Source organism: Haliaeetus leucocephalus, unplaced genomic scaffold (assembly GCF_000737465.1).
Source record: "Haliaeetus leucocephalus isolate CR32 unplaced genomic scaffold, Haliaeetus_leucocephalus-4.0 Scaffold213, whole genome shotgun sequence".
In the NCBI taxonomy this organism is placed as follows: domain Eukaryota; kingdom Metazoa; phylum Chordata; class Aves; order Accipitriformes; family Accipitridae; genus Haliaeetus; species Haliaeetus leucocephalus.
This window is the reverse complement of record NW_010972649.1, coordinates 699826-714987: the sequence shown is the minus strand read 5'-3', so window position 1 is coordinate 714987 and position 15162 is coordinate 699826. Positions and strand designations below refer to the sequence as shown.

The 15162-nt window shown below is 42.8% G+C and overlaps 1 protein-coding gene across 2 annotated transcripts in view; it reads left to right on the top strand.

Annotated features, from left to right (window-relative positions):
* Positions 1–13398, top strand: part of ZFYVE1 (zinc finger, FYVE domain containing 1) — a 28343-nt gene extending 14945 nt beyond the window's left edge. Inside the window, exons 4-13 of one of the 2 annotated variants that reach the window (XM_010566488.1) lie at positions 936–1440; positions 3369–3583; positions 5712–5818; positions 6778–6886; positions 7455–7552; positions 7658–7775; positions 8148–8318; positions 9093–9273; positions 9778–9891; positions 10965–13398. In XM_010566488.1, the coding sequence (XP_010564790.1) occupies positions 936–1440; positions 3369–3583; positions 5712–5818; positions 6778–6886; positions 7455–7552; positions 7658–7775; positions 8148–8318; positions 9093–9273; positions 9778–9891; positions 10965–11197 (1851 nt within the window). In that variant the 3' untranslated portion in view covers positions 11198–13398. Of the gene's footprint in view, positions 1–935; positions 1441–3368; positions 3584–5711; positions 5819–6777; positions 6887–7454; positions 7553–7657; positions 7776–8147; positions 8319–9092; positions 9274–9777; positions 9892–10252 lie in introns of both variants that reach the window. The other variant, XM_010566489.1, reaches the window with a different exon arrangement.
* The last annotated feature ends 1764 nt before the right edge of the window (positions 13399–15162 follow it).

Here is a 15162-nt window from a genome sequence, read left to right as displayed (position 1 = left end):
AAGGCAGGGTCTTATACAGAGCCCTAACCTGTTTCATTGCTTGTTCATCTGTTCACTGTTGCTTTAGTATCTGAACAGAAAATGCCCTATTCTCTAACCTAAATAGCATGATGCTTGTCACTTAATCTATGTGAAGCCAAAGAGAAGTTACCTGATGAAGGCTGTCTACTCTCATTTGGTTTTGTGTTTGTGTGTGTGTGTTGTGGTTTTTCTTTTTTTTAAATGAAAGCACAATACAATAAATTATGAAATGGGTAATTGAGGTAGTTGTGGCACTTCTATAAAAGCCAGTTTGATGTGCTTCGACCATCTGATTCCAGTGCACAACTTTGCATCCTTCTTTTCTGCCCCTCCCTTCAGATGAAGGATCTGTCAGCTGGAGAGTAGTGAGAGCAGGACAGGCTGTGTCTGAGAGCCCCTGGCTGTGGATAGGTGCAGCACAGCTGCATGGAGGAGCTTTTTCTCCCTAAACAGGTGCTCAGCCTCTATGGATGAGGCAATTTAAGGTGACAAGAGCACTCCCCTGTTTTGCACCTGAATTTGGATGCTTGCCAGAAGACCAATGCACTGGGAGTGTCTGCCATGCTCCAAAGAGCTGTTCTGGCAGACCTGGAAGTACAGTTGTGCTCCCTTCTTCAGACTGCCTCAGGGAATGGGGTGAGGTATAAGAGGTTTCACTAGACCGGTAATCACAGTGAGGCATCGCTTCCAACACAGCTACATGATGGAACAGCCTAAAGCCCATTGATGTGTACGTGTTACAAAACTGCTTTCTAATATTTTGCTTTGGACTTTTTAGTGCTTCAGAAACTTACGATGAAATCTGAACAGGAAGTAGTCACTCTTGTTAATCTTATGAATCCTGAAACCAGGTGTGTTTTCAGTGTTGTCTACTCCAATTGCATAGTTGTAATATTTTTCTCTTTTTTTGGAAGGTAAGGAATGAAGAAGACTTTATTAAGAAACTGGACTGCAGTCCTGACCAGCATCTAAAGGTAGTGTCCATCTTTGGGAACACGGGGGATGGCAAGTCTCATACCCTTAACCACACTTTCTTCTATGGCCGGGAAGTCTTCAAGACGTCTCCAGCCCAAGAGTCTTGCACAGTTGGAGTCTGGGCAGCCTATGACCCTGTCCGCAAAGTGGTGGTAATTGATACAGAGGGCCTCCTGGGGGCTACTGTGAACCTAAGCCAGAGAACACGGCTGCTGCTGAAGGTCCTGGCCATCTCTGACCTTGTCATCTACCGTACTCGTGCTGACAGGCTCCACAATGATCTCTTCAAATTCCTTGGTGATGCCTCGGAGGCTTATTTAAAACATTTCACCAAGGAGCTAAAAGCTACCACAGCCCGCTGTGGCCTAGATGTTCCTCTGTCAACTTTGGGTCCAGGTGTCATCATCTTTCACGAGACTGTGTACACCAAGCTACTGGGCTCTGGTGAGTAGGCAGTAAGAAACTGAATTACAATGTGCTAAATGCTATCTATAAATTATCAGGTTGCATTGAGTATCAGTGTTCTTTACTACCATGCAAAAGATGTGGTTCGGGTTTTGCTGTCACTTGTTCCACTCCGAGAGCCAGGCTATAGCAGAGCATTCCCTGATGGCGATCTGACTACCCCAGATCAGCTAGAATAATCCTCTTAGCCAGCTGGACATCAGCACTGACTAGTCATGATGGGAGTTCTGCCAGCCGTAGGAGGGGTCATTGTACAAATCATGAGCATGGGTGATATGGTAGATGAAGGTGAAAACTGAGACACCCTGGACTTTTGGCAGGGGTATGGAATATCCTGTTGCAAAAAAACTGAAATAAAACTCTATGTAGAAACTAGGATGAGCAAGAATAATGAAATTGGTGAACTTTAATACTTACAGTACCCTCACTCTACTTTTTTACATTCTGTGGACCAACATTGTTCTGAGGCTGATGTGAGGTTGGGACTGAGGTTGTGGCACAGAGCTGACGGTTTGACACCACTTTTCTCTGCAAGTATCTGATATGGCCAAAGTAGCAGGCCTGGCACACTATTACTCCCATCGCTTTCAGTGTTCTTCACCGGTACTTTTAACTTGGCTCATGTCATACTGGATTATGCATATTTAAATTGTGTATTTTATTTGTATGTCTGAGTGAAATGCACTGTCCTATGGAAGTCACTGCATGTTTTGGGTTTGACTGTACAGCGATCTAAATTTCTTCTCCTGGCTCCATTTTTTACATGTTTCAAAAGGCATGATGAAACCTTCATTCATTCTGTCCATTTCTGATGCTTTGATGAGCAAGAGCCCTAATGAATTGGCCTGTAGCAGCTGAGGCTCAGTCCTGCTGTCTGTCAACATCTGGGAGTCTTCTGCTGTGTAGTACCACAGCAGCTCCCTGCTTGCCCACGTTCTCATTTTGGTTTTTCTAACCAGTGAGGTCTTGAGCTAGTAGAAGAACTTGGCATTCTTTCTGGTTATTATTAGAGTGACTTCTTAATTACTTTTAAACTACCTGTTGAGGTGGTTCCTTTTCTTACATACCAATTTGCTGATGAGCAATGCAGAGTTTCATATAGTTGTTGAAATTTGCTGTTTCAGCAGGTTAATTTAGTGACCCATAATGATAGTTGCACCTGTTTGCAAAGTTAGGGTAGTAAAATTATATTTTTATCATCACTTCTGATCATGGTAAGAATAGGAAAGAAACCTCTTAGCACATGGATTTGCAGTAAGCTGTAACCATCTGCCTTGATGGATAATTGAGATAAGAGTGTTTTATGTAGTTTTAGGGCAGGGAAGTAGGGGCCTGCCTTATTCTGAAATCTGCAGCAGGTACTTGGAAGCAGGCAGAAGAATCTGGTCAGCCTTATAGAGTCTGACCTGATGTGGCCAGTTCTGAAGTGCTTCACCATGTACAAAGGGTTGATAGAAGCTCGATCTTCCTTGCCTACAGGGTTGACATGGAGAATGAGCAGCCCATGTAAGGTTCATGTCTTCCACTTGTCAGGTGCTAGGACTAGCTATACCAAGTTATGGTCTGGTGAGAAGAGTTAACAAGTGTACTGACATGGAGTTTCCTTATATTATGTCATAAATCTCTTCTTATTCTGGATATCTGTGTTTCCAAACCTAGATGTTTCTGGTTTTACCTGTGGAACTTGGCCTTAAAATCTAAAGCTGTGTATCAAAAACCAGAGACTGCTTTTGGAAACATTTTGTTTCTTTTCTTTCTTGTAAAACATAATGACAACTGCATTCCAGATGTATTAGAAGGTTTAATTAGGAAAACTAGCACTGTGTTGCATATGAAAGCACTGTGCAATTTAAATATTATTTAAAACAATCAGTTGTTTATATACTTGCTGATACTCTTATATATAGATCATCCTTCTGAGGTTCCTGAGAAGCTCATTCAGGATCGGTTTCGGAAGCTAAGCTGTTTTCCTGAGGCTTTCAGCTCAATCCACTACAAGGGAACAAGGACATACAATCCTCCAACAGATTTCTCTGGACTTAGGCGAGCTGTGGAGCAGCAGCTGGAGAACAATACCACTCGGTCACCTAGACAGCCTGGGGTTATCTACAAAGCACTAAAAGTAAGTGGAGAAGAGTTTGTCACAATCTTTATTAGTATCGCTGTTGCTAGTAACTGTCAGTTGCAGCTAATAAAGATAGAGCACATGAACCAGCGATGCAGACTTGCAGATGTCTGGAGATAAAGCAAGTTTGTCCATGAAGATGATGATTTTTGTGTAACAGCCAGGTAGGCTGGGTAGTTTTTTTACTTTAAAACAAATATACACCTTAGCAAAGACCCTGAAAGCTCAAGAAAAGTTGAGAGCAAACCAGAGCAAAATAAAAAAACTGAGATGGGAAGAAACTGACTGGGAAAGAAAAAAAATAACTGATGTTGTGAGTGACAAGCACTTAATGACAGTGATTTACAAAGAGGAGTCCCAGGAGGAGTTATTGGTGAAATTTCTAAGGATGGCCTCAGCACAAGGGGAGGGAATGCAGGAGACTTGGAGGGAGTTAATGGTTGGCAAAACCTAGCAGCGAGTGTAGTGTAACCCAAGGGCTAGGAGGCAAAGAGGAGGAAGGAGATGTGTTGGTAGCTAGGAAATAAAATGGGATCAAGCCAAATGATGTATCATTTGAGAGGTGCAGCATCAGATCAGAAGGCTGATGAAAAAGAACAGGAGAGTGCAGCTGGTGATTCTTTTAGAAAGTTCACCTTGCTAAGATGTCAGAGGGATTTTTGGGTCTTCACACTTGCAGTCTGTCCTACAAGTTTCCATACGTTTGCACATTGCTACCTCTACCTGATTAGCATCATGTGCTCTTTGGGCCAATGAAAATAACTGTCATCGGGGAGGGACGGACTAAGCTGGGGCATATCTGCAGAAGGTAGTGTTAGCAGTCTTTTCTGATGTTAGTCATAGCTGTTGGAACAGATAATTCTAGCTGCTCTGTATTTGGGGTAGGTGAAGCACAGAGGGAGGTATCAGGGTGGCATGTACACAGTTCCTTGCATTAGGGAGCAGGCAGGCAGCAAGGGGAGAACAGCTGGAGTGGTTAATTCCAGTTTAATTTCTAGGATTTTATTGAAGTAATCCAGTTTCAGATAGAGCTGCTAGTATACTTAAATTCATGTCCAGTAAAGTGGTTGCTGTGTTCAGATCACTACTGACTACAAATTAACTTTTTTTGCTTCACTTCCTGAGGACACAAGGCTTGCTAGAGATCTATGTCCACCTCCTAACTTTTGAATCCATTGGCCAGTATCATCAAGTTTGAAAGAGATTTTAAAGCTAATTTCCTTGAAATTCTGTGAAATCAGATGTCTACGTAGAGATCTTATCTAAGAGAAACTGTGGTAAGAGATATGCGCATGTCTGTGTGTATGTGCAGTCAACCCTTGTTAGACAGCAGAGATGCTCCACCCCCCACTCCCTGGGAGGGGAGAGGGAGGAAGAGAAAGAAAGGCAGCCACTATAGTAACCTCAGCTGTAGGAAGAGTTTCAGTTAGACCTTCTGCCTTCAGAGATCTCCATGAAGAAAAACCCTAACCATCTGCTTTGTTCCAGTGTTTGCTTTTTTTTTTTTTAACATAACACCGAAAAGAACTGAAAAAGTTAAGTGTGCCAAGGCTAAGGACTGACTTAATCTGAGAACAGATGCTCCCAGGAAAGGGAACAAATCCCTTTGTCTCAGTCTTGCAGTTTCACCAGAGAAGAGCAGTTGTTCAAGGGGCCAGAGGAAAGCTCAGGGCTGCACTTTCTGAGCTGAGGGGCAAAGAATGTGTCCTCATGTGCTGTAAGAAATGACTCTCTGAGATTCCTTCTGGAGGTTTCTGGAATGCAAGGCCCTTTTAGAAAGCACCCTGCTATTTTGGGCATGTGTTGTATGCACAGAGGTGGATGCAATCCTCTGCCACCCATTTCTGCTATAAAATTTGAAGTAGGGGCAGGAAGAGAGGAGAGGAGAAAAGTAAGTATCTTATAAGCATTCAGGTCACTTCCATACAAGTGCAAGATTGTCTTCTTGCTTGGTTTCTAATCCTTGTCTTGGTTTCCAGGTTAGTAAGACATTAGTTGGTAGCTGTGTACTCTCTCTCTGCCTATCCCTCCAGTAGAGGAACCCAGGCTTTTGCTTGCAAAAGCTTTCATAAAATGTCTGCATTGCTCTCAGTCCCTTATCAGTTCATTATTTTCTGTTTGACAGGCTCTAAGTGACCGGTTCAGTGGGGAGATCCCCGATGACCAGATGGCTCACAGCTCTTTCTTTCCAGATGAATATTTCACATGCTCCTCTGTGTGCCTCAGCTGTGGGTAAGTAGATGACAAATGCACCCTCATCCTTCTAGAAGATAGTGCAGCCCTGGTCTGCAGCCATTGAATGTGAAGTTTCTGTGACGTCTTGAGACCTGACATCACCCATTATTTGCTAGTATTTCCAGGCAGAATTCACTTGAAATTCAGCTCATATGTGAATTGGACGGCTGTTATTGCTGGATGCGTAGTCTTTGCCTATTCTGTTTTTCTGTATGGCTACAAACCTGTTCTGCCCATATCTTTTCCCCAGTGCACACAGGGCAGGGAGAAAGGAGTGTCTAAAGAAATCACCTGAAATTTCCTGTGATGGCTTTTCATGCCATTTTTATTACCTAAACAGTATAAACAATCCTAAAGCACACATCATGGGCTTGGGCTGTGTTCAGTGACTAGATCTAAGTGGAGCCCCAGGTTTGATTAGAGCTTGGCTTGCAATTCTCTGGGAAGAGCCCAAAGATTGAGCCTGGAAGGGCAGTAGATGGCAGTCAGTGCTCTGAGCCTGTGAGGTACTATAGCAGCATGATGTTATGGCTGACTATGCTTCTGGAAACACTTTCTCTCATATATGATATAGTGCTATGTTCCTGCTCTTTTATGCTCATTAAGAGAATTTCTAGCAGCTCCTCGCAAAGGCTGCAGTGTTAACTCTGTCCTGGTCAATTTCCAAACCTGGTTAGTTCTTCCTAAAATTCTCTGTGAAATTTAGATTGACTACAGTCATCATTTCCCACACTGAACTGTTGTGTGGTGCTGCTTTGTACTGTGAAACAGTTGCTACACCTCCTTCCAAAGAGCCTGCCTTTCAATGATAAATGATGTCATTGCTGTATGTACAGTTGTGAAAATGGTTTGGGGTTATGCCTATACAAATGCAAGATAGTAACATAAATGAACTCTTGGTGACATCTGTCCCATATCTAACAGCATCAGCACATGGTTTGCTTTTGCATACTCAGGTGTGGCTGTAAGAAGAGCATGAACCATGCAAAGGAAGGAGTCCCTCATGAATCCAAAAGTCGATGCAGATATTCTCACCAGTATGATAACAGAGTCTACACTTGCAAGGTGAGTAGTGACACAAGGACAAGGTCTGAAGAATGGAGAAGGAAAGGATGGCCCAATAAATGAGGAATATCACAGGCATGTGCCTTTTTTTCTTGCACTTTTTTCATTGTTAGAGGTGCTTGTGGTCTTGACAAGAAAAAGTGATCCCCATTGAACTTGTATTTTCACTTGGAGAGGTCATCGTCTCTGCGTGCTATGTGTCATTTGCTAGCTAAATTGTGAACCCAGCTGCTCTCAACCTGGGTGTTGTTGACCTACATACTTGATGTGGTTACTCTTCTTATTTGATTCTGTCCATTCCTTGGTATTAGCCAATTTTTCTGAAGGATGTGTGCAGGAGACAGGAAAATTTTCAGCTACCATCATGGTTTTTATTGTAGAAATATTTCCCTGATGTCATTATTGATAGTTGGGTTTGTTTTTGTTTTTAAACCAGTTTTGATGAGTGCTCTCCTTTGCTGTGGAGACCACTGTGTGCCAATTATATGCTCCATGTGGCCAAACAGCTGCAAGACCTGGAGTCTGGGATTCCCAAGAATGCAGTTTTAATTGAGCCTTTGTGTTATAGGCCTGTTACGAACGAGGGATGGAGGTCAGTGTGGTGCCAAAAACCTCTGCTTCCACTGACTCCCCTTGGCTGGGCCTTGCCAAGTATGCCTGGTCAGGGTGAGTGCTGCAGCTAAGATCTTTCTGCTCTCTGTTGCCTCTACACTGCCTGGTGCACTGGACTTCCAGTATCTCACTGAGGTAACTCATCTTCCTCTTCTGCAGATACGTGATTGAGTGCCCCAACTGTGGGGTGGTGTACCGCAGCCGACAGTACTGGTTTGGCAACCAAGATCCTGTGAACACTGTAGTGAGGACAGAAATTGAGCACGTCTGGCCAGGGGTAAGTCTGGTTGCTGGATAGTCTTTGTGTATGTATGCAGCCACGTGCATGTTTATGTTGGATCTTTGGGACATTGATGGAGAAAATGAATTGGCTTTCATTACAGCTGGTCCCGGACTCTGCTGTTTAAAAGAACTTTTGCAAAGGCCTTCAGCCATCTTTTGGCTATCTTGAAATGGCTAAGTTGCCAGTTTATGAACGTTTCATGTGAATGATACACCATTAAAACCTACCGCTGTGTTTCAAAGCAGGGCTGGTGAATTTTTTCTCCTGCTTGCCCTTCAGTTTAACAGGAGCAGTGGGTTGCAGAGTCCTCTGCATCTAAAAAAATGAGGTTTCCCTGTTTTTAAATGAATATCCATTTCATTCCAGACCGATGGATTTCTGAAAGACAACAACAATGCAGCCCAGCGTTTGTTGGATGGGATGAATTTCATGGCACAATCAGTATCTGAACTTAGCCTGGGACCCACAAAAGCTGTGACCTCCTGGTTGACAGACCAGATTGCCCCAGCTTACTGGAGGCCCAACTCTCAGATCCTGGTAAATAGCAGCTGCTGTTGAGAAAAGCTTTGCATAGCTAAAAACCCTTTTCCTCACCCTTTAAGTAATATAGTATTCTGCAGATTCCAAATGCTTCTTGTTTTATTGCAGCAAGCCCTTCTACAATTTTGAGAAAACTGAAATGCTTTCAGCTCTTCCCATTCTTGACTTAGCCTGAGAAAGTATGAACAGAGACTCTGCCCAGCCCTGCTAAAGAGACTGTTTCTCCCTACTTTTTGTGAGCTCCTCTCCCAGCAGTATCACAGAAAATCCTGGCTTGCATGAACTTGCTCTTCAAAGCAAAGAATCAACATCTTAAATCTGCCTACTGCAGTTGATAGTACTATTTTTATAGGTGCAGAGATTAAACTCTGGCTTCACACCAGATGCAAAAAGCTGGCCCCAACAATTCAACTGGGAAAGGATTTCCTCTGTCTTGTGGGAAACAGATACTTCTTCAATGAAAACTGCCTTCTGAATTTTTACCCCCACAAAGATCAAATACCCACCATTCAGCCCTGCATGATGTGGCTGTAATTATTTGTGATTGTGAATGAAGAGATCATAGCAATGTATTGGCTTAACCACTGTACATCTACCTGTCTGAATCACTTCCCTAGGGTAAAGTTATGGGGCTGGTAGCACCCAAGTCTTGGGTGTAACTGTATTTTTCACAATTTCAGTCTGAGCCTTGCCATCCTGGGATTCTGCTCTCTATTTTTCTATTAAGGAAGATCAAACTAACAGTTTTTCTTTCTATGTTGTTCTGATTAGAGTTGTAATAAGTGCAACACGCCTTTTAAAGATAATGACACTAAACATCACTGCCGGGCCTGTGGAGAGGGCTTCTGTGATGGCTGTTCTTCCAAGACCCGTCCAGTGCCTGAGCGAGGCTGGGGACCAGCACCAGTGCGTGTGTGTGACAACTGCTATGACAACAGGGGCATCCAGTTAGGTAATTTTGAGTTGATTGTGACAGAATTATCCCTGGGCAATAGTTAGTCTGAAGTCTTTGTCCCTGGCTTCTGGCTCACAACCATTTCCATTGGGTGTAGACAGTGTTGCTCAAACGGGGTTTTGGCACAGAGATTTTAGTAGGGAAGCTCCAGAGCTTGATGTCTTTTGGCAGGAAGAAGACCCTTGCAATGAGCTACCAGACTTCTGACTCCCTGACAAAATTATTTTCTAATTGGATCTTTACTTTGTTTTTCTGGCACTTGCTGATGGTGTGGAGCTAGCATCAGAGCAGGGATGCTGCTGTATTTTGTCCATTATTGCTGAAATGAAAGTGAAAACTCTGCAATCCAAGATCAGGGACGTGGGAGATAAAGGCGGAGGAGAGGCTCCAAGCTGCCTTTTGGGTTTTCTGCTGGTTTTTGCTAAATTTGTAAATTAACTGAAACTTGGCAGAAATTGTGCTGGACTTAAGTGTTGAGTCCTTTACTCTTGTGTCATGCAGATGTGGCTGAGCTGCCTTCAGATGAGGAAGGGGGGACACTTATTGCCAGGAAGGTGGGGGAAGCTGTGCAGAACACTCTTGGAGCAGTGGTGACAGCCATGGACATTCCCTTAGGTGAGCTCTGTTCTTTTCGGATGGATTTTTTTGTCTAGAGGCATTTTGGTTTTCACAGAGCAGAACTCCTGATTAAACTTCAAGAGTTTGTGTGACAGGCTGGCACCTCCACTATGGTACCACTGTTGGTTGACAGTTCTACAGCCCCCTGCACCTCTCTTGCTTGATGTTTCCTCTTGGTTTTCAGCACATTGTTTCTGCAGTTCATATGTTCTCTTTTCTCCCTGTTGTGCATATCTGTGTGCACCAAGCTGTGATTAATTCATGCTCCCCTGATGCATCACTGCAGTGACCTGCCAGCTGGAGTTCCCTAAAGACTGGCCAATTAGGAAGCATCTTACCAGGTTTGGTTTTCTTCCAGAGATGCTGAGTGCCTTTTAAGTGTGTTCATGGATACTGCTGGCACTTGGTACTTCTGCAAGGGAGGGCTGAGAATCTGAAGCTGTCCAGGTTGGTAATGATGGGAAAGTAATCAGTAATGTGATCTTTAATGGTGAGCTTAGTACAGTGAACATTTGCTGCTCTTTCATGCGCTGGGTAGCAGTTCAGGTATGTCAGCAACCACTTTGCATTTGAATCTTCTGTTGTTGGACCTGACTTCCTACTCATTGCACAGATCATCGTTCCACTGCTTTGCCTACAGCATGTCCTGCCATCACCCTTGTGGGAGTTTGTTGTCCAACTCAGTGAAAGGCAGAAAAAATTCCTTTCTCAGTTCAAACAGTACATGTGTTCCTGAATGTTTGGTTTGGTGACTGTGTTTTTATGGCCACAGCTGAAACTGAAGGTAGGGAAAAGCAAGTGTCTCAACCTCTGGAAGAGTCTGAGTAAGGGAAAATGCCACCATTTAAGGAGAAACAGTCTATCTCTTTGAAGTGGGAGAATGGCAGAATGGCCTAAATGGCTACCCATTGCACTGAAGTATTCTGTCAGTAGGTGGTCTTCCTCTTAATGGCAGTGGTATGGCTTGTGGTGTACGAGTACTTCCACTGGAGTACGTTCTTGACATGCTCATGTTCACAGATTATTTTCTTCTCCCTCTTTCTCATCCCCCTGCCTCACTTCCTCCATAGGTCTGGTAAAAGATGCTGCCCGACCTGCATACTGGGTACCAGACCATGAAATCCTGCACTGCCACAACTGCCGGAAGGAATTCAGTATCAAACTCTCCAAACATCACTGTCGGGCCTGTGGCCAGGGATTCTGTGATGAATGCTCACACGACCGCAGAGCGGTTCCCTCTCGTGGATGGGATCACCCAGTCCGAGTTTGCTTTAACTGCAATAAAAAGCCTGGTGACCTTTAACCCCAGGCTCTTCTCCAGATCTTTGCAATTCCTTATGTTCTCAGGGTTACAAATGAAAATACCTGGTCTCCCTTTCACCTCTTAACCTGTTGCAGCCAGAGTGCATGTTTCCAGTTTCTGGCTTCCTCTCGTGTTACATCCATCTTGGCACACTGGGAATGAGCTTACGTTCAGCCTCTAGGTTTTAATTTCAAATTAACTGGGGAAGGGAGGGAGCTCCCTTGTAAATGAGCAAACCAAAATCCAGTGTATTTTATTCCAATTAAAAAAAAAATAAAATATATATCTATCTATATATCTATCTATGTATAATTTAGTATATTAAGAATATGGTTGGCTAATGAAGCTTTGAGTATTCCTAGTTCAAATGATGGATGGTGTTGTTCCTTACTATAGTGGATCAGACTTACGGCCTTCTGATTCTTGTTTTGGAATGTCTTGCTAATCACGGTGTCCTGTGAGGAAGGTTTGGACTCTGTGCTGCCAGGAAATCTCCAGTGTTGATGCATGAATTACACCTGATAATTCAACCAGCCCTACATCTGGAGGTGCCATACTTCTGGCCATGGAAGATTAAACCCAGATTCATTAGCAAGTTTGTTTGAACTGTGATATGACCAGTGGTCTTGCAGTGCAAGAGGTATCAAGTTGAAATAGACCCCTTGGTAGAGACCAGTAGAGCTCTGAAAGGTGAAGCAAATCATATGGCACAAGGCAAAGCATTCTGATTTTGCCATTTCAACTTCAATATCAGATCAAAAGGTAGCAGGGTCTTGCTCTCCCTGACAATGTTCTCATGTACTCAGGTTTTCTTCAAGTTTCTCTGCCAGCTTGTTGCAGTTAGAAGTTTTGTTCAGAGCAGAACAAGAGAACAAGTTATGTAGGCAGTTCTGAAATACGAAGTTTGAGTTGTTTGGGTTGTGATGACTTATCTTTTCCTCCACTTTTTAAGTGATCCTGGAGTCTCTGGCGCCTCTGTGTTCTCAGACATGGTTGCATAGAAACTGCACAGATTTGACTTATCTTTTTTCTAATAATATGAACTTGCAAATGCACCTGGAAAATGAGAACCTTTGTTCTTTGCTCCTAGCAACTGGCACTCACCGGACTTCATCCTTTTATTAAAGTACTGCAATGAATTCACTGATTTTATTATCAAAAGCACCACTTAACCTAACTAATACTGTCTTGTACTGTGGATTTGTGGTTCCAGTTATAAGAAGTAAGAGACCATTGTGGATTAAACTGCCTAAAAGTCTCCCTTCTTGGCTTACATAGACAAGAATTCTTCCACCACATGAGAGCTGTCTCCTCTCGGAGTAGCTGAAGTTTGATGCAATGTCCTGGAACTGTGGTATTTTTTCCCCAGCTTATTAAATGTGCTCTTGTGTAGATGAGTGCCCAACATCCTGTTTTAGGACTGTATTATTAAATTAACTGCTATAAAAGACTTTATCTTCTGAACAAGTGTACTGACTTTTTCCTTGTAACAAGCGGTTCTCACTTTGTTTCTAAAAGAACATACTCACAAAGTGATTGCCCCTTCGCAACTACATCGAGCCTACACGCGGAAGTAGACTTAGAAGACGTTCCAGGACACCTTCGGTACTGGCCAAGTTTACTGGGGACTGTCTAATGTTTTCGTAAGCAAAGTCTGCCATACACTGACAGTTGCCCGAGGGAGGGCACAAGTAGGTAGAAATCCTTTCTTAAAAGACATTCTGCACATCCAGCATAATTCTGTGCTTCAAAGTATTTTTATTTTTTTAATGGGTAAGCAATGTGTTCTTGGTTTGTAGGCTGTGCCCTGTGTGCGGTTTATGCATGTAGCTTTACTACCATGTTAATGCACAAAGAGAAAGCAGCCATGACATTCCTTGTTATAAAATCTTTGGCGTCTGTTTCAACAACTTGTCTGATTTTTCTTTTTTTTTCCTTATCACAGCCAGAATTACTACTCAGTCAAAGAGGAAAATATTGTCTAAACATTTTTAGTATATATGAGATCTTAGTAACTTAGCAACCTGTCAATATGCAGAGTCCATTCTTGATTGATTATCCTGGAGCTGAATCTTTTATACTGTTGCTCAACAAAGCAAAATCTTAACATGGTGCTTAAACTGCAGCAGGCTTGGTGTTACTCTTTCTGGACAATGTTGAGAGGATTATTTGGGTTCTTTGTTTTCCAAAATGAAAAAAAATCTGAAAGGTTTAAGTTCACTGCTGTTTTCTGTACACAAGAGCTTTTATTTTTTCTGATAGTATTGGGTGGTGTGAGTATGCAGAGTATTGAATGTTGTTATTAAATTGATTAGCTACTTAAAGGGGATAGATGCATATTTTAGCAGAGCCCAATTCTATTTGGTATTAACACATTAGGATTCAATAAATAAAAGGGCTCTAAACGATGTCTGTGGACAGAAAGCTCTACAGGAAACTTTAATGAAGGAAATAGAAATCCTGGAAAAAAATAATCACTAAAGCAAGTTAACACGGGAGCATCTTGTGCTTGGGGTGGGACTGTTGGCCTGAAGACAGGGGTTGATCCTAGCAGTAGAAACCTGTGAGAGTTTTATTCCTAAACTCTCAGGAGGGCTGCTTCACGTTCAGAGGTATTGGTAGCATGTAACCAGAGTGAGTGTTTGCAGAACCTGTCAGCAGTTAACAGCAACCTTGCTGGAGCTCTGCAAAAGCCCAAACTGTGAGTGTTACGTAATGGCAGTATGAGACAGGTCTGACACTCCAAGGCAACTCCTGTGTGAAAAAGTCTTGTTTATTTACAAGGGCAGGGATAGGAGGGGACTGTTTTCCAGGAAATTTCCAGAAGATCACTATGTGTGTTTTACTGAAAACAAATTAATTAATTAATTACCATGAAATTGCAGTTGGTTGAGATGATAGTGTGTCCTTTGGATCAGCTGAAGTTCACTGTAATATTAATATTTCAGTAGTTAAAATCAATGCAGTGTCTTGGTAAGATAATGAATTCAATTGGTCTGAGCCGTGGCAAGATAAAAGCATGTTCTGAGTTACAGAATGAAGTTGACTGATGTAAAGCTCTTGCCAGAAAATGATGTCAGATTGATTACTGGCAGATCAAGCAGCCTCTGCACCTCTTCTGATTAGGAAATGCTACGAAAAACATCGAGTAAAATAAGAATCATATGAATTAACTGATGTGCAAAGATATGCCCCAGTGAAAAACCCTTTCCTTGCCCAAAGCACCACAGAATGAGCCTAGATTCATAGAGGAAAGAATGTCTGATATGATTGCTCTATTCTGATGGATTTATTTCCATTGTGGGTACTTATGCCAATTCAGCATAAAGATTCATCTTCAAGTAGGGGATGTGGGTTTTCCTCTCCTTCTGAGAAGCAGATATATGTGACCTTCATATAGATGTGCACACTTTTAGTTACAATCCCTACCCCAAACCTTTAGGCCAAACTTGGCTTAAATGCATACCAGGTGCATGCTGCACCTGAGACTTGCAGCTAGGGAATCAGATGGCAGAACAGCATGGCTGCAACACGTAGCTATTGTCAGGGTAGCAGCAGGCTGTAACATGTAGCTACTTGAACAAGAAAAACAGCTTTGTCTTTCACTTCCCTGCCCTCCCCCATTGATTTTCCTGCTCATTCATCCTCCTGCACGGTTCCTCACAGGTGAAGTTGCGCTCACTGAAGTTGGCCAAGGTATCCTGTATGTTCCTGACTGTGTCACTTGTGAATTGGCCATTTGGTTGTGTTCTGGAAAATGACAAGCTTTGCTAGCTTTTGATGTCGACAAGAGTTTATTTGTTGAAATAAACACCATCGTTATGTTAGATCTGCCTTGCATTTATGTGAGGTGTCTGTCTGCTGTGGCTGTGCTGAGACATTCACAAATGCCCTTGTTGCTTTGGGTAGCCTGGGCTTTAACATTGCAGGACTCTGGCTTCCCACCTGGTCATACAGACTTTGCT